This window comes from Lepus europaeus, chromosome 5 (genome assembly GCF_033115175.1).
Source record: "Lepus europaeus isolate LE1 chromosome 5, mLepTim1.pri, whole genome shotgun sequence".
NCBI lineage: Eukaryota > Metazoa > Chordata > Mammalia > Lagomorpha > Leporidae > Lepus > Lepus europaeus.
Genome location: NC_084831.1, coordinates 6,237,904 through 6,256,341, shown reverse-complemented (window position 1 = coordinate 6,256,341; position 18,438 = coordinate 6,237,904). Strand labels below are relative to the sequence as shown.

The window sequence follows — 18,438 nt, the reverse complement described above, 5'->3', positions numbered from 1 at the left end:
GGAGACTGTTGCCGTTTATTGAGCTCCAGGACAAGGGGCTGGAACGCTGTGGTCCGAGTTTTCCTTTCCCTCCGTCCAGGGACGGGGTGAATGCCACCAGGAGAGTGGAAACCTGGAAACTGCAGTGATAGATAGGGTCACGCGCGGGTGGTGATCGTCTGTCTGTGAGTGGAGAGATGCTGGTGATGCCTGCAGGCGTTAGGCAGCTTCTAGGGGCGGTTCACCCCAACCAGAATAACGCGGGAATGAGGCAGCAGGTGCGGGCGTTGGCTCCCGAGCGGCGCTGTGCCGCCCACGCCCCAGTTGCGCGGGGCTGGTGGCTGGCTGCTGGGTTTGCTGTTAAATCACAAGTGGAGCTTCCCGGTGTGATGTGTGCACCTTGTGTGTTCCATGCTCGTTCTCTCCTGTATTACTGACACGGGTTTATCTTTTCTCCCTTCAGAGAGTTTTGAGGTGACATTCACCAAAGAAGGTGATAAAGGGTTCTTTGTACCCCCTTCCGAATATTAACCCACTAACGCTCATGATATGGGGAATCAGCCCTACCTGAGAGCTGCGTGCTCTGGCCCTGTCCCTCTCCTACTCTGTTTCTGTTTTAAACGCGTTGATGGAGATCGTATGTAACGAGACCCTCGGTTAGAAATATCCGGGCATCAGACATCCATTTGAACCTGGGGGGCACACGTGGCGCCTCGCCGTGGGCTGCGGGCCCGGGCGAGTCCCGGCTGGGTCTGCTGCCCACCGGCCAGCGAGACCAGGGCCCACCGCAATGCAGTCCCCTCCCGGCCGGCGTCGCCAGGGCTGCGAGCCGAAGGGAAGCCCGGCGGCTCCGTCCCCGCGGCGGCTGTTGAAATGGATGCCTGAGGAGTTGGTATTTCTACCGCTCTCATCAGTGGTCTGTTCGATTCCCTGATTTTAGCCAGGCTCATTGCACAGGAAGACTTGCTGCTTTTGATTTTTCTCTTTGGACAGAATTTCTGTAATTACGGTGCTGATCTCATAGCTCACGCTTCTTCCTCTCAACACTTAATGTGCCTGTAGCCTCTCTCTGGTCCAGACCCGAAGAGCTGCCTCTCCGGGCGCCGGGGCGGCTCTGGGGTGCTCGGGCCTTGGCTGTTTGCTAACGGGACTCCTGGCCCCCGAGCTGTCTCAAGTGCTCCTGTGGAATGCCTGCCCACGTGCCCTCTCTCGTATTTATTCCTGCATGCATGCAAAGTGAACAAGCTGCTTGGAAAGCCAGAACTGCTTTTTTTTTTTTTTTTTTTTAACTAAAGCCCAGAACTTACCGTGTCCAAGCACAGCGCCCCTGCTTTGTCCACGGGCCCCCACCCCACCCCTGGCTGCCGAATTGTCCTTTATTTCCTGTGGGGAGGGCTCCGGGAGGGGGCAGCGCGCGGGGCCGCGGGCAGCCGCCCTCACCTGTCTGCCCTTGACCCCACAGGTGAGATTTGTGGGTTCAAGATCCACGGGCAGGACGTGCCCTTTGACGCGGTGGTGGTGGACCCGGCCACGGGCGAGGGGCTGATTCGCTCCAAACAGAAGCTGGACTGCGAGCTGCGGAAGGACTACAGCTTCACCCTCCAGGCCTACGACTGCGGGCAGGGGCCCGACGGCGGCCACGCCAAGAAGTCTCACAAGTAAGCGGGGGCGCGTGTGCCCGGCCCCGGGCTGCCTGCGATGCTGAAGCGAGAGGCGAAGGCTGTGCTCGGGTCGGCTTGCAAGTGCTCTGGGGGCAGGGAGCGCCTGTGTGTCCTTGCAACGGCTGCTGGCACGGGCCGGGGTTGGAACTGTGCACCCTCGTACCCCACCAAGGTCTGCGTTAGTGAAGCGGCCAGCAAGGCCCCTTTGCCCAAGGGGATTGTTCAGGTGTCACAGCTGTCTTCTGCTGTCCATGCCGAGGGCCTCGGCGGGGAACCCAGGCATGGTCCAGCCTGGGAACCACAGAGGCGCAGGCTTCGAGGTCTAGCCTCTGCTCCACTTGCTGGCCTTGGGGCGTGAGGCAAATTTAATTTTGTGGGGGTCTCCCTTTCTCCCCTGGCCATCTACTGAGGCAAGAGGGGTGTGTGGGTGGAATGTGTTGCTTAACCCGCTGAGAGGGTCGCACCGGCTGGTGCTGGGATGTGGAGGCCCGTGGGCAGCAGCCGGCTGCCCGGTGCCCAGCACTGCCCGCCCTGTGGCACGGTGTGACCTGGTTCCCTTTGGGAAGAGGCACGTTTTGCCATAGACCTTGTTTGATTCAGAAACGCCCTGATCAGCCGCCCCGGAACCTGTGGTTTTCTTTATTTGTCGCCTGCTCCGATGGCCTTGACTTTTCTTGATCATCAGGCTGGGGAGGTGGTGGGAGGGGGGAGGGGTTGCCCCTCCCCAGAGTCCCAGTGTGGTGGGGGGAGGATTCCCCCCGCTCGTGGCCTCTCCCCTGTTCCTTAGAAGGTGGACAGTCTCCCAGCCCTGCCTTTGCGTACTGCCCACGCTTCCTTCTCGGGCAGTTAATTTTTTGTGGCGTTTGCATGAAAATATCGTCTTGGTCTCTGATTAGAGAGCGGCCAGGTGCCATACGCGGCCTCGCCGGCTGCCCCTCCTGTGGCCCGAAAGCAGCCCCGCGCACCGTGTGGTCTCTGCCGTCTTTGTGCCGAGACCACGCAGAGGGAGATGGGCTGCAGTTTCTGTCTTCACTGTGGACATCCTGGAACCAGGACTCAGAACGGAGAGGCGCGGTGTCCTTCGGGCACAGAGAGCAGCGGGAACCACAGCCGCTTCCCTCCCTTTGCAGGGCGGCCGTGCACATCCAGGTGAGCGACGTGAACGAGTTCGCGCCCCTGTTCAAGGAGAAGTCCTACAAGGCCACGGTGGTCGAGGGCAAGCAGCCCGACAGCATCCTGCGCGTGGAGGCTGTGGACGCCGACTGCTCCCCCCAGTTCAGCCAGATCTGCAGCTACGAGATCCTCACCCCGGATGTCCCGTTCACGGTGGACAAGGATGGTGAGAGCAGGGGCGGGGTGGCCCGGCGCACCGAGTGCCTGCGGTTTACAGAGTAGAGGCCGCGTCTGCTCAGCATCCAGCGAGGGCCTGCTCGCCGAGTCCTGTCCTGGTTGGGGCTCAGATGGCGAGACGGCAGGTGCACCTGCTCGGGCTTTCTCTCTCTCTCTTTTTTTATTTATTTATTTAATTTTTTTTTTTTTTTTTGACAGGCAGAGTGGACAGTGAGAGAGAGAGAGAGACAGAGAGAAAGGTCTTCCTTTTGCCGTTGGTTCACCCTCCAATGGCCACCGTGGTAGGCGTGCTGCGGCCGGTGCACCGCGCTAATCCGATGGCAGGAGCCAGGTGCTTCTCCTGGTCTCCCATGGGGTGCAGGGCCCAAGCACTTGGGCCATCCTCCACTGCACTCCCTGGCCACAGCAGAGAGCTGGCCTGGAAGAGGGGCAACCGGGACAGGATCAGTGCCCCGACCGGGACTAGAACCTGGTGTGCCGGCGCCGCAAGGCAGAGGATTAGCCTAGTGAGCTGAGGCGCTGGCCTCTCTCTCTCTTTTTTTAAGATTGATTTATTTATTTGAAAGAGTTACACAGAGTGGAAGAGACGGAGTGAGAGAGAGTGAGACAGTCTTCCATTTGCTGGTTTACTCCACAGATGGCCACAATGGCCAGAACTGAACCAGTCTGAAGCCAGGAGCCAGGAGCTTCTTCCAGGTCTCCCACGTGGGTACAGGGGCCCAAGCACTTGGGCCATTTTCCACTGCTTTCCCAGGCCATAGCAGAAAGCTGGATCAGAAGTGGAACAGCTGGGTGTCAAACTGGCACCCATATGAGATGCCCGTGCCGCAGGCAGAGGCTTTACCGGATATGCCACAGCGCCGGCCCCAGGTCTCCTCTTCCTGGAGAGCCAGTGATGCCATCTAGGTGTTGCGACACCGGAGCTTTCGAGGGGCACAGAGTCTAGAGGGAGGAGCACAGCCCTGGCCAGAGCCCGTCGGGCCCCCGGGTGTAAGTGCAGGGCTCCCGCGGGCCCCCAGGCTGGACACCGCCCTGGGCGTGTGTGTCACACGGAGGTTGTCCTTTGTCCCTGACCGCTCCCTCTCTGGGACTTGAGAGTCTCGCGTTCCTCGCGGGGCTCCCTCCCTTCTCCTTCCCACCAGGATCGAGGAGCAGTCTCCACTCGGCATCGTTTTATTTCTTTTTCCTTTGATCTTCTCAGCCTTCAGTTGGTCTCGTTCCGTTCTGTCCATCTGCAATCTTGAGTCTCATCTCGGGGACGGGGTTTTGTGCCTCTGCCCTGCCAGGCCGCCTGTGCCCTCAGCAGTGGACAGAGCTGCCTCGAGGCGAGGCGGCGTGTCTGTCGCTCCCTGGCGCACAGCCGAGGCCTCTGATGGGATCGTGGCCATCGTGACACCTGGCACTGTCTGCACCCCTGCACTCTACAAAGTGTGTTCCTGTTCTTAGAGGGTGGGCCTGCAGAACGCTCGCACGCGCGCGCTCTCTCTCGCTCGCTCGCTCGCTCTATCACACACACACAGTAAATCTTTGAGCAGGAAGCATTTAGTGGCCGGCACCGTGGCTTAACAGGCTAATCCTCCGCCTTGCGGCGCTAGCACACCAGGTTCTAGTCCCGGTTGGGGCGCCGGTTCTGTCCTGGCTGCCCCTCTTCCAGGCCAGCTCTCTGCTGTGGCCCGGGAGTGCAGTGGAGGATGGCCCAAATGCTTGGGCCCTGCACCCCATGGGAGACCAGGAGAAGCACCTGGCTCCTGGCTTTGGATCAGCGCGATGTGCCGGCCGCAGCGGCCATTGGAGGGTGAACCAACGGCAAAAAAAAAGGAAGACCTTTCTCTCTGTCTCTCTCTCACTATCCACTCTGCCTGTCAAAAAAAAAAAACAAAACAAACAAAAAAAACCATTTAGTACAGCTCCATCCTGTGTTTCATAGTCGAAGCATTTGAATCCTTTGTGGTTTCTATTCCCGTGCATCGACGTTCAGTCTGCAAGTTAGCACAGAGTGAGAAGCGGCCGCACTGTGTGGCTGAGCACCCGGCCTCGTCCCCGTGCTCGGCGCCTGCGCGTGCGTCCGGACTCGCCGAGCTGGCTCGGAGTCAGCACTTGCGGTGCTGAAAGCACCACTCGGTGTCCCAGCAGCGGGCCAGCCGGTTGTCACGCTGTTGTCTTCCGCCCGTCAGGTTACATCAGGAGCACGGAGCAGCTGAGCGCCGGCAAGGAGCGCCAGTACAAGCTGACGGTCACCGCCTACGACTGCGGCAAGAAGCGGGCCGCGGAGGACGTTGTGGTCAAGGTCAGCGTCAAGCCCGCCTGCACCCCGGGCTGGCAAGGTGAGCGCCGCGGCTGCCCTGGTCCCGGTGCCTGGAGTGCATGGGGGCCGCAGGCCCCGAGGGTGAGCTCTCCCGCTTGGCTGCAGGCTGGAGCGACAGGCTGGAGTATGAGCCCGGCACAGGCGCCCTGGCCGTCTTCCCGAATCTGCACCTGGAGACGTGCGGCGAGCCGATTGCCTCGGTGCAGGCCACGGTGGAGCTGGAGACCAGCCACATTGGGAAGGGCTGCGACCGAGACACCTACTCCGAGAAGGCCCTCCACCGGCTCTGCGGTAAGGAGCCGGGCTAGTGCGTGTGCCTGCGTGTGCATGTGCACATGCGTGTCTATTGTGTGTGCATGTGTACCTGCGTGTGTGCGTACACGTGTACTGGTGTGTCTGTGTGCACATGTGTGCATGTATACATGTGTGTTCATGTGCACACGCATGCCTCTCTGCACTTGAGCCATGTGCACATGTGTGCCTGCGTGTGCATGTGAGCTTGTGTGTAGACGCGTGCACATGTGTACCTGTGTGATGTGTGCCTGCACGTACATGTGTACCTGCGTGTAGACACGTGTGTCCACATGTGCACATGTATGCCTGTGTGTAGATGTGTGTCTGCGTGTCCATGTATGCCTGTGTAGATGTGTGTCTGCACGCACATACGTGCCTGTGTGTATATGAACATGCGTCTAGATGTATGTCCACGTGTGCTGTGTACTTGTATGTAGATGTGCATGCATAGGTGTGCCTGTGTGTGTGCACATGTGAGCCATGTGCACGTGTGTGCCTGCGTGGCCGTTCCTGGTGCTGACCCCACTCTGCATCTCTGGGAGGGCGTCAGCAGTTTCCTAGCTCTTGGGCCTTTCGGGGTGCTTGGCCCGTGGGCGTCTGCTGGACGCGTCGTGGGCCATGTTTGAGACCCGCTTGGCTCGTGGGCATCTGATGGACGTGTCGTGGGCAGAGTTTGAGAGCCGCTGGTCGGGAGAAAGTGGCGTGCGTTGAGTCATCTAAGCGGATTCCTTAGGAATGAGTGCAGTGAGTTCCGTGTGAAACGCGCTGTTCACGCAGGGACTGAAGGAAACGCACGCAAGCTTCCGCAGACACCAAGCACAGACCTGGAACCAGGGCCGTCCCGTCGGCAGGGACCTCGTGAGGGACGGGGCTGCAGGAAACCCGGCCCACAGGCCGCTCGCGCTCTCGTCAGCTGCGGTGTCTGCTGGTCCGAGGAAGAGCGAGGGAAGCAGCTTTTCCTTGGCCATGCTCAGTCGTGGGCAGGGGCCTCGGGTCTCGAGCTGCGTGGAACAGCTTGGCAGGGGCGAACCCTGGGACGACCTCTCCTGTGCGGAGAGCAGCCGCGGGGACAGGCGCTGGGGTTCTGTGCAGGTGCAAACCGTGTGCGAATCAGCAAAGGGAGAACAGCGTTGTGCTGGCTTCTTCCTGGGACAGTTCCGGGGCCTCTGTGACTCGGACGCCACACACTCATCCCAGTGCCCGTGTGTGTGTGCACGTGTGTTAGAGTCCACACACTCATCCCAGTGCCCGTGTGTGAGTGTGTGTGTGTGGCAGTCCAGACACTTATCCCTGTGCATGTGTGTGAGTGTGCACGTGTGTTACAGTCCAGACACTCATCCCAGTGCCCGTGTGTGTGTGCACGTGTGTGTTAGAGTCCACACGCCCATCCCAGTGCACGTGTGTGAATGTGCATGTGTGTGGCAGTCCAGACACTTATCCCTGTGCATGTGTGTGAGTGTGCATGTGTGTGGCAGTCCAGACAGTTATCCCTGTGCACGTGTATGAGTGTGTACGTGTGTGTGCACGTGTGTTACAGTCCAGACGCTCATCCCAGTGCATGTGTGTGTGAGTGTGCACGTGTGTTACACAGTCCAGACGCTCATCCCTGTGCACGTGTGTGAGTGTGCACGTGTGTTACAGTCCAGACGCTCATCCCTGTATGTGTGTGAATGTGCACGTGTGTTACAGTCCAGACGCTCATCCCTGTGCATGTGTGAGTGTGCACGTGTGTTACAGTCCAGACGCTCATCCCTGTATGTGTGTGAGTGTGCACGTGTGTTACAGTCCAGACGCTCATCCCTGTATGTGTGTGAGTGTGCACGTGTGTTACAGTCCAGACGCTCATCCCTGTATGTGTGTGTGTGCACGTGTGTTACAGTCCAGACGCTCATCCCTGTATGTGTGTGAGTGTGCACGTGTGTTACAGTCCAGACGCTCATCCCAGTGCACGTGTGTGAGTGTGTATGTGTGTTACAGTCCAGACGCTCATCCCTGTACGTGTGTGAGTGTGTACGTGTGTTACAGTCCAGACGCTCATCCCAGTGCATGTGTGTGTGCACGTGTGTTACAGTCCAGACGCTCATCCCTGTGCACGTGTGTGAGTGTGCACGTGTGTTACAGTCCAGACGCTCATCCCTGTATGTGAGTGTGCACGTGTGTTACAGTCCAGACGCTCATCCCAGTGCATGTGTGTGTGCACGTGTGTTACACAGACGCTCATTATGTGCACTTGTGTGTGTGCACATTGAGAGATTTCGTACATGCTCAGTTTTAATTTCTCGCCCTCCTGATGTCGCTGTTTTTTATGGATTTCGCGAACATTTTCTCAGCAGGAAGTTAAAGTTAGGAAGAAAAGACGAATCTGGCACTCGAGTGCTGGCTCAGAGCTCCGCGGCAGGCCCAGGGCGGCGGCTGTCGACCTCGCTCTCCAGTGGAGCTGAGCCCGAGGGGCATTTAGAGAGGGTGGTGCAGGGTTTGGGCCCGGGCCTGGCTGTGACTGGGTGGCCCGGCTGTCAGTCAGATGCCCGGGACCAAGCAGCAGCGCTGCACCGTCCTTGTGCACAACCTTGGCCAGAGGGAGCAGGGGTTGTAGTGTCCTCGACCCCAGAATTCGGCCCCTGGGAGTCTACCCTGAGAGTGATCGCGGAGCCTACCGAGGGCACCCGTCCCGGCGAGGTCTGTAGAACTCGGGGGACGACCGGGAGTCTGGGGGGATGGGTCAGGTGAGTGACCGTGCGTCTGTGCAGGAAGTGGGTGTCAGACATTTAAATTGGGCCACGAGGGACTGGAGGCGTCCGGTGTGTGTGGTGTGGGTGTAGAGGACGCTCCCTCTTCACGAGAAATACATCTGTGTGTTCGTAAGGAGAGGAGCGAAGTGCTGACCCCAAGGGGTACCATATGTATTTCGGTGAAATGTAGGAAATGCTGCTTTTTTTCCCATTCTTGTATCTTCCTTAAAAAGGAAATTACATTTGGGATTTTTTTTTTTGTAACAAAAATGCTTGTTTTTGAGGGAAAGTAATCCAGAACCAGCCAATTTTGTATCTGGAAGATGCAGGCAGCCCCTGGGGTGGTTTCTAGGTGCCCGTGGCCCTGTCTGCCCTCCCACGTGCCACGCTGAGCCTGACTCTGGTTCCAGGGGCCGCCGCCGGCACCGCCGAGCTGCTTCCAACCCCGAGCAGCAGCCTGAACTGGACCCTCGGCCTCCCCACCGACAACGGCCACGACAGCGAGCAGGTGTTTGAGTTCAACGGCACCCAGGCGGTGCGGGTCCCGGACGGCGTCGTGTCCGTCAACCCCAGGGAGCCCTTCACGGTGTCAGTGTGGATGCGGCACGGGCCCTTCGGCCGCAAGAAGGAGACGATTTTGTGCAGTTCAGACAAAACAGGTGCGCGAATTTCTGGTGAATGGCCCGTCCTGTGTCCCATGGGGTGGTTGCTGGGGACAGGCGCCCTTCCCTCCCCATGGCCTCCCGCTGGGCAGGCTGCTCTTACATGCACCCCGGTTTGTGGCTTGTGCCAAGGGCACTTCGTGCTCCAAGGCCCACGGCCTTAGCGCTTGGCTGAGCGTCCGTGTTGCTCCGGAGTTGTCGGTGTGAAACCCTACCTCGGCCCCCCGGGGTGGGTTGTGTGTGCAGACGAAACCATGTCTTTGAAGTCCGTTAAAGGCGCAGCTCCCCCCCCCCCCCATGGTGGCGCCGGCCCAGTGCCCATGGAAACTGTCTTTGCAGACATGAACCGGCACCATTACTCTCTCTACCTCCACGGGTGCCGGCTGATCTTCCTCCTCCGCCAGGACCCTTCTGGGGAGAAGAAGTACAGCCCTGCGGAGTTCCACTGGAAACTGAGCCAGGTGAGCCTGTGGCTGCTGCGCAGAGCCGGCCTGGTGCCGGCCTGGTGCTGGGGGGCGGGGGGGGGCCCGTGTCGCCCAGGCGGCGTGGTTTCTGTGGCTGGGACGAAGCAAAGTCCGGTGAACTTCCCACTGAAACCCTCGCTCATTTTGCATTCTGTGTGTGAAATGTGGGTACAAAAAACGGTGTGTTTTGTGTTTGAAACACTGTTCACAGTTTGTCAGAATACGCACCATGCACTCGGAAGTCAGGGTTGAGACCCGTGGGTTTGCTTACTCCTTAGTCAGGGCTGTGGCTCCCGGCCTGTGACTCAGCGGTTCAGGGGTGACTCAGCAGGTGCGGATTCCATGTCTTGGCGTCTTCCGGATGCCACACGCGCCGTTAGCTCAGAGCAGTTCATGGTCCTGCGGTCAGCACGTCATGTCCTTCCTGGTGATGTCATGTGTTTGCAAAGCTAATTTTCCAGCAGTTGCTCTGATAAAGTCAGGCATGGAGGGAAGATCTGTGTTGTCCAGGAGGCAGCGCACTCTCTTACCTGGGATCCTCACTCTTGTTCAGGGCCGGGGGCACAAGAAGAAAGCCTTCAGCCTTGGTGTGACGTGATTTGGCTCAGGGAGTGAGTGGGTGGAAACTGACCGGTGGTTCGGAGCCTGGAATTGCTAAAACGCAGCACTGCCTAAAGCAGCCACAAGGCTGGCGAGAGCGGCAGCCCCTGGATGGGGAGGGCGAGCGTGTGACTGCACAGGGTGACGTCAGGGTCCAGCTGGCGGGTTTCACCTTCCCTGATGTCCTTTTATTTTTATAAATAGTTCCTTCTCAGAGCCTTTTATTGCACTCATTCTCAAAAAGTCTGGTCAGGGAAAATAGTTAACAACGTGGATGGCTTTAGATACAGTTCTGTTACAGTAACCCTAGTCTGTAGTTACATGCTTAGTTTCTTCCCATTACGTGATTTTATTTTTTATTTTATTTTATTTATTTATTTATTTTTTGACAGGCAGAGTGGATAGTGAGAGAGAGAGACAGAGAGAAAGGTCTTCCTTTTTTTTGCCGTTGGTTCACCCTCCAATGGCCGCTGCGGCCGGCGCATCGCGCTGATCCGAAGCCAGGAGCCAGGTGCTTCTCCTGGTCTCCCATGCGGGTGCAGGGCCCAAGCACTTGGGCCATCCTCCACTGCACTCCTGGGCCATAGCAGAGAGCTGGCCTAGAAGAGGGGCAACCGGGACAGAATCCGGCGCCCCAACCGGGACTAGAACCCGGTGTGCCAGTGCCGCAAGGCAGAGGATTAGCCTGTTAAGCCACGGCGCCGGCCCCATTACATGATTTTTAAAAAATGTGATGGTTGTGGCGTAGTGGGTAAAGCGGCCGCCTGTGACACCGGAATGCCACGTGGGCGCTGGCTCAAGTCCCAGCCGCTTCACTTCCGATCCAGCTCCCTGCTGCTGCTCCTGGGAAAGCAGCAGCAGATGGCCCACGTGCTTGTGCCCCTCTGACCCCCATGGGGGTCCTGGATGGAGCTCCAGGCTCCTGACTTCAGCCTAGCCCAGCCCTGGCTGTTGTGGCCAGCTGGGGAGTGAGCCAGCAGATGGAAGATCTCTCTATCTCTTCTCCCTCTCCTCCCTGTGCAATTCTGCCTTTAAAAAAACCTTGATTATGGAAAATTTCAGGCAGTCGAAACATAGACTAGTGTAGAGCACAGCCCTGAGCACCCTGCACCCGGCTCGGCAGGCGTCAGTGCCGGCTCAGTCCTTGTCTGTGACAGCCACCTGCCACCAGTGCCGGCTCGGTCCTCATCTGTGACGGCCGCCTGCCGTGGTTCTCATTGTGCCCTCAAAAATGGGTTTTTATTTTTTTTAGATTTGTTTATTTGAGAGGAGGAGTTACAGAGATCTTCCATCCACTGGTTCACTCCTCAACTGACTGCAAAGGCCAGAGCTGGGCTGATCTGAAGTCAGGAGTCGGGAGCTTCCTCTGGGTCTCCCATGTGGGTGCAGGGGCCCAATCACCTGGGCCATCTTCTGCTGCTTTCTCAGAACACAGCAGGGAGCTGGATCAGAAGAGGAACTGGGACTCGAACCGGCGCCCATATAGAATGCTGGCACTGTGGGCAGCGGCTTAACCTGTTGCTCCACAGCGCAGGCCGCTAAAACATTTCTTAATAACTTTCCAGAAGTCCCAGCTAGAGCACCTCATTCTCTGTGGATCTAAGTATTTCATTATTACCTCTGAGATCAGCGTAGTCATATAACCTTTTTTAAAAATTTTTTTAAAGATTTATTTATCTGGGGCCGGCGCTGTGACACAATGGGTTAACGTCTCGGCGTGCAGCGCCAGCATCCCATATGGGTGCTAGTTTGAGTTCCAGCTGCTCCGCTTCTGATCCAGCTCCCTGCCAATAGCCTGAGAATGTAGTGAAAGATGGTCCAGGGGCTTGGGCCCCTGCACCCACGTGGGAGACCCAGAGGAAGCTCCTGGCTCCTGGCTTTGGATCAGCTCAGGTCTGGCCATTGCTGCCATTTAGGGAGTGAACCAGAGGATGGAAGACCTCTCTCTCTCTCTCTCTCTCTGTGTCTCTACCTTTCTCTGTAACTCTTTCAAATAAAATAAATGAATCTTTTAAAAAAACAAAGATCTGCTTAATAACATTGGAAAGGCAGAGATACAGGAAAAAGGACAGAGAGAGAGCAGTTGGCCATCTGCTGGATAACTCCCCAAGTGGCTGCAACCGCTAGGGCTGGGCCCGGGCAAAGCCAGGAGCCAGGGGCCCATGCACCTGAGCCATCGTCCACTGCTCTCCCAGGTGCATTAGCAGAGAGCTGGATCAGAAGTGGAGCAGCTGGGACTCAAACTGATGCCCAAATGGGATGCCAGCACTGCAGGTAGAGGCTTAACCTTCTGTGCCACAGGGCTGGCCCCGCGATACCTTCGTTTACAGGTTAAAAGAAACCACAGCTCCTGTTACCAGCATTCAGTCATCATTGGCTTTTCAGCTTGGCTCGTTTGTGTGTTGCCTTTGCCGCCTGTGAACCAGGATCCACAGGAGGGGAGGGGTGGCGTGTGCTGATCGCACGGGGGATCCCGGCCGGGGAGGAGCTGTGTGTTCACTCTGTTTCCCTCAGCTCTCATTGAAATACAAAACACGCGCAATGCACCTTACTCTGGGCTGGGGGTTCTCTTTATTGTGGTCGGGAAAGCCGGCAGGCCCAGTGCGCCCCCTGGCGGGCTGATCTCCCGCCCGCTGGCACACAGCGCCCCGGAGCAGGAACGTTGCCTGGGACTCGCGGCCAGGATTCCCCCGTTGGTGATGTTAGTCGCTGTCTCTGCAGGAAGACAGGTGCTCCTCCTGGGGACCCTTCCCGCGTGCGGCTGCGCGGCTCTGGGTAATCGATGTTTCGCGCCTCCTTGCATTCGGCAGGTTTGTGATGAGCAGTGGCACCACTACGTCCTCAATGTGGAGTTCCCGAGCGTGACTCTGTACGTGGACGGGGCTGCCCACGAGCCCTTCTCCGTGACCGAGGACTCCCCGCTGCACCCCTCCAAGCTCGACACACAGCTCGTTGTGGGCGCCTGCTGGCAAGGTAGCGGCATGGGCGGCATGGGCGGTGTGGGCAGCGTGGGCGAGCTCCCTGGAGCTGCTGGTGCCGCCCTCCAGGGCAGCTCCGTGTCTGGCACTCAGGAATCGGGGTGTTTGGGGCTGAACCACAGCATCGCCTGTCCCGGCCCCCAGGAGCGGCCATTGCGTGAGGTCCTCAGCCGTCCAGGACGGGGGCAAGTGCTTGGAGCTTAGTGCTTGCTAAGGTGGCAGGAGCGCCCTGGAGAGGCTGGGGAGGGGCCTTGTGCCCCCTGCATCACAGACTTGGTCTCGCTGAATCCTTCTGTTTCGAAGCTGAAGAAACAGCGGGAGTGAGCCCGAGGCTGTCTGGGCTTTGAACCTGAGAAGCAGGTGCCCTCGGGCCCAGCTCTGAGTCTTCAGACCCAGCCAGGTTTGGGGCCCTCTGGTGGTCGGCTGAGGCCTGTGGCCCCGTTCTCAGAATAATTTCTTAACTTCTGTAAAACGAAATGCACAGGACTCAGAGGTCACCCCGGGGGAGGACGGTTCCCAGCGGCTGGGGACAAGCTCTGTGGAGCGCTGCAGGGTCGGCAGCCGCGGTGCGGCCAGGATTTCTGATCATGAGCGCTTTTCTGATGGGACCTTGTTATCTGCAATGTCCTGACGTGATCTGAGAATTCCAGGGATTTCTGCTGGGGACAGAGACACAGTTTGGCAGTTGCTGTGGGCACTGCTAATAGGTTTGTAGCCTACATTTGCTTTTTTTTTTTTCTTTTTAAAGATTTATTCATTTGAGAGGTAGAGCCATAGAAAGAGAGAGGGAGACCGGCGCCGCGGCTCAACAGGCTAATCCTCCGCCTAGCGGCGCCGGCACACCGGGTTCTAGTCCTGGTCGGGGCACCGATCCTGTCCCGGTTGCCCCTCTTCCAGGCCAGCTCTCTGCTGTGGCCAGGGAGTGCAGTGGAGGATGGCCCAAGTGCTTGGGCCCTGCACCCCATGGGAGACCAGGAGAAGCACCTGGCTCCTGCCATCGGATCAGCGCGGTGCACCGGCCGCAGCGGCCATTGGAAGGTGAACCAACGGCAGAGGAAGACCTTTCTCTCTGTCTCTGTCTCTCGCTGTCCACTCTGCCTGTCAAAAAAAATAAAAATAAAATAAAATAAAAAAATAAAATAAAAAAAGAGAGAGGGAGAAACAGAGAGAGGTCTTCCATCTGCTGGTTCACTCCCCTAATGACTGCAGTGGCCAGAGCTGGGCCAATCCAAAGCCAGGAGCCAGGAGCTTCTTCTGGGTCTCCCACAAGGGTGCAGGGGCCCAAGGACTTGGGCCATCTTCCACTGCTTTCCCAGGTACATTAGCAGGAAGCTGGATTGGAAGAGGAGCAGCCAGGACACAAGCAGGTGCCCACATGGGATGCTGGCACCGCAGGCGGAGGCTCAGCCCACTACGCCCCAGCGCCGGCCCTGACACGTACTTATTTTATTATTTAAAATGTTGCTGTTGAGAGGCAAAGAGGCCTGTACACACCCCACGCGTATATACACACAGGGTGAAGAGGTGAGAGACAGAGCCGCCATCTCTGAGTCACTCTCCAAGTGCCCCTAGCGGCTGGGCTGCACCAGGCCAGACCAGGAGCTGAGAACTGGGGGGCGGGGCAGGGACCCAGCTGCCGCCAGGAAACCGGAGTCGGACCCGGGCCCTTCAGTGTGAGCCATGGGTGCTCTCGTCGCTGGGCCAGACGCCTGCTTCCCATGGCCTTCGTGTCTGCCGTGGCAGGGCCGGGCTGTGGGAGGCGGTGCGCCCCAGCCTCCTGCGCGCCGCCTTAACCCTTGCCCTCGCCTGTGCGCTGTCCTGCCAGGCCACCGCCGTCACTCGTGGGCCTGTGGGACGTGGAGCTGGGTCGGAGGTCTGAGAGCCCAGTTCCCAGGACAGATCGCTCGTTTGAGGAGGTCACGGTTCTCCTGCTACTGCTTCCAGATGGGAGGGAGGGAGACGGTGTTCCCGAGTGGCCCCCTCAGCGGTGCCCGCGGTTTAATTTTGGTGACAGTCCACCCGCGAGAAACTGGAACACGGGACCCTGGGATGGGAAGTAATTACTAGAGACATGGGGACAGTCCAGTTGATAAGAGTTTAGCTCAGACCCGCTTCCCCGGTGAGCCAGTGACTTCTGAGTATTGCGAGAGTGACAACGTGAGTGCAGACCTCAGTGCTGCTTGTCCTTGGGGAGCCTCGTCGCCGCGGGCCACGTAAGCCACCACGCCCCAGCCTGCTGCTTTGGCTCCTGCCGGTCTCACGGTGTCTTGGCCGCCAAATAGCAGTTGCTTTTCGTCCTGTTTCCTCTGTCTGCTTCAGCCTTTCCCACAGCCTTAGCCAAACAAGCCCACACAGACACTCAGTTAACAGGGACGAGGCGCCCCCCTCTGCTTCCAGTGGGCAGTGCACGGGAGAGCTGGGCCGTGGGTCCTGGTGTCCACCACGGTGTGCTGTGGACACAGCTTGGAAGGTGGGGGCGACAGGTGCACCTGCAGGATGCTACCCTGTGCTTTTGCCGGTGCTGGGCAAAGGGCAGTGAGCCCTTCCCCTCCACGTGACCCGGGAAGTGTGCACCTGTCCCGAGCCATGGGAGCCGTGGGTGGTTCTGGCCCCCAGGCCACCCTGGAGGAGTGAGCTCCGTAGCCTCTGGGTCTCCATGTTGAGAACAGGTAGAGGTGCCTTGTCTGTCACACAGAGGTTGACGTCCAGACAGATGGCAAGCTTGCCTTGAGCTCCCGTGAAGTAGGGAGGTTTTTTTTGTTTTGTTTTGTTTTTAAGGTTTTAGCATTTACTTAGAGAAATACACAGGAAAGCGAGGGCTTTGTTGAAGGGAGAAAGCAGTGTAGGCGCATAAGCGGGGTCCAGACCAGGCAGAAGCCCGCGTGCCCCCAGGCACAGGACAAGGGCAGGGCCCAGCTCACCCACGCCTTTTTCTCCCCACTTCCAAGGGGAGCGGTTACAGGTGAGATCAGGGAGGGCAGGAGGTCACGGAGGGGGCAGGACGAAGGCGTGGTCTCCAGCTCTGAGTCTCACTGGTCCAGTCTGATCCGCTTGCCCTGTCCTGCCCTCAGGGGTTCCAGACCTTAGTCTCAAGCATGCTGAAGGGCCTCGTCCTGTCTCCCAGCTGCTGCCTGCTGGCCGGGGCGCAGCCCGGCCTGTCCTAGGCCTGGAAGTCTCTCCCTAGCTCCTCTAATGAGTTTGCTCTGTGAGCTGGAGTCGTCTCAGTTACCGCCAGTGGCCGCGGCCCCTGCATGGTCAATGATCCTGGAAGTCGTTGAGTTCTGAGAGTACAAGTTTATCAGCATGAGCAAAACTGGAACAAACCAGTTGCGAGTGGAGAACCCTTAAGACGGACAGAACAGAGTTTGTAGACTCCCAGATGGTGGGGGCGACAGGCTGGCCTTCTGCAGATCACGGCACCGTGGGGCCTAAGCGTAGAGGATTCTCACAGAACCCACGGGGGAGTCCTGTCAGTACAGCTCCCGAGATCAGAAGAGGCAGGTGGGGCTCACCTGTCCTAAGGTGCAGCAGTCTCCAGGCGACAGAGCAGGAGCTTTGCTGGTCTTCAGAAACGGGGCTTTGATGTGTGTCCCATACCCGGGCCCGGGGCCCTCCGTGTGCTCCCCAGCGTCCGAGGCGGGACGATGCCCGCCTGGCACCCGGCCGTGGGGTGCGGCCTTCCCGGAGCGTCCCGCCCAGCAGCCCGTTGGCGGTCAGTGGACCCGATGTGTGCTCTTGCCTTGTTTGAGTGTGACCTGTGATTTGGCCAGGAGGGCGCGGGAAGCGGTGCAGGGGGTGGCGTCTGGGACATGGTGACCAAGCCCCAGCTCGTGTCCGTGGCAGCGGCGGCGGGGGGCCTTCTCTCCGTCTCCCGTCCGGCCGCCCGGTCCTGTTTGCAGCCCTAACTGCCTGGTCGTCCTCTTGTCTCTGTCTTGCTTCTCCACAGAGTATTCAGGAGTTGAAAATGACACTGACACTGAGCCCGTGACTTTGGCCTCTGCAGGTTGCTGGATTTTTGTTCCCTACAGTTCATCACCGTGTTCCATTCCAAGATGAGACGTGACTCTTCCCACATGTCGCATGAACCGCCGCGGTCGCTCGGGGCCAGGCCCCTTCGGGCTGCGTCCCTGCATCGCGCTTCCCCATCGCTTCGTGGGGTTTGCCTCTGCTGCCCACCCCAGCTGGGCCCCAGTGAGGCCAGAGGACTCACCCGTGCCGCGCGCTCACGGGTCCTGCCCGATCCCACCGCACACGGCCCCTCGCCTCTGTCTTGTGTGGTTGAACCGCAGGGACAGGCAAAGACCCGTGTCCGGATGTGGTGTCCTGGTTGAAGCGGGGTTCTGTCTCATCTTCGTCTGCGTCGCGTTTTCCCATCACACCTCCGGGGGAGGCAGGGGCGCCTCCATGGAGGGACGGTGCTCGGCGTCGCCGCCTGCCCAGCCACCCCCATGCGAGTGTCCCCAGGGCGTGTCCTTGGGGGGACACGGCAATGCTGGCAGGGTGGGGGGCACCGGCAAGGCCAGCTGCACCGGGGCATGGCTGGGCGCGTGGGCACTCTGCTGGTGCCGCTGGCTCCTGGTCGGGAACCCCAGCCCCTCATTTCTGCAGGCCACATGCATGATCATCCATGACTCACCGTCCGCATCGCCCTCCCATGTAGATCGCAAGGCTAACAGGGTTTGGCGTGAACTAACCTGCATGTCCATCCACCGAGCTGCACCGCCAGTAACCGTGCCCGCAGACGCCGCCCGGCGCTCGCTCACGCCCCCTCTTCTCCCCTGCTCCACAGGGGGGGAACTGCGCATGACTCAGTTTTTCCGAGGAAACCTGGCCGGCCTAACAATCCGTTCCGGGAAGCTCGCGGACAAGAAGGTGATCGACTGTCTGTACACCTGCAAAGAGGGGCTGGAGCTGCAGCTCCCCGAAGACAGCGGCCGCGGCGTGCAGGTAGCGCTGGGCGTTGCTGGGCTGCTGGGCTGCGGGAGGGGACGGCGAGGGCTGTGTCTGCGCCGTGCACGCCACCGCTGGCGCCGGGGGAGCTCTGCCTCCGCAGGTCCCCGAGCAGATCCATCCCAGGCCCGTCCCCTTCGCCGGGGCCATCCGGTGTCCACTCCTGCCCTAGAACCTGTTCTCCTCTCTCTCTGTCGGCGGTGACTTCAGATCCAAGCAAACCCCGGCCAGTCCGTGCTGACCGTGGCGGGGGACGTCGGGGAGCTGGAGAAGGCCCTGCAGCACGTGTCCTACGTGAACTCGCGGCAGTTCCCCACGCCCGGCGTCCGGAGGCTCACCGTCACCAGCTCCGTCAAGTAGGTCCCCTGTGGTGCTGCGTGGGAGGAGGCGGCGCTGGTGTGGGTCTTGGAGACAACCCAGCAGCCCCCCTCCCGCAGAGGAAGGGCGTGAGCGAGAGGCGCCGGTG

The 18,438-nt window shown here is 59.2% G+C and overlaps 1 protein-coding gene across 6 annotated transcripts in view; it reads left to right on the top strand.

Moving 5' to 3' along the window:
* CLSTN1 (calsyntenin 1) overlaps positions 1–18,438 on the top strand; it is a 69,442-nt gene that overhangs the window by 47,016 nt on the left and 3,988 nt on the right. For 3 of the 6 annotated variants that reach the window (XR_009865891.1, XM_062190400.1, XM_062190395.1), the window contains exons 3-13: positions 443–472; positions 1,442–1,637; positions 2,771–2,979; positions 5,165–5,314; positions 5,401–5,586; positions 8,729–8,977; positions 9,320–9,441; positions 12,855–13,017; positions 16,969–17,025; positions 17,812–17,969; positions 18,183–18,328. Coding sequence is in view for 5 of the 6 variants with exons in the window: in XM_062190400.1 (XP_062046384.1) it covers positions 443–472; positions 1,442–1,637; positions 2,771–2,979; positions 5,165–5,314; positions 5,401–5,586; positions 8,729–8,977; positions 9,320–9,441; positions 12,855–13,017; positions 16,969–17,025; positions 17,812–17,969; positions 18,183–18,328 (1,666 nt within the window). In the remaining variant the exon portion in view is untranslated. The remainder of the gene's footprint in view (positions 1–442; positions 473–1,441; positions 1,638–2,770; positions 2,980–5,164; positions 5,315–5,400; positions 5,587–8,728; positions 8,978–9,319; positions 9,442–12,854; positions 13,018–16,968; positions 17,026–17,811; positions 17,970–18,182; positions 18,329–18,438) is intronic. The other 3 variants (XM_062190396.1, XM_062190398.1, XM_062190399.1) reach the window with 3 other exon arrangements.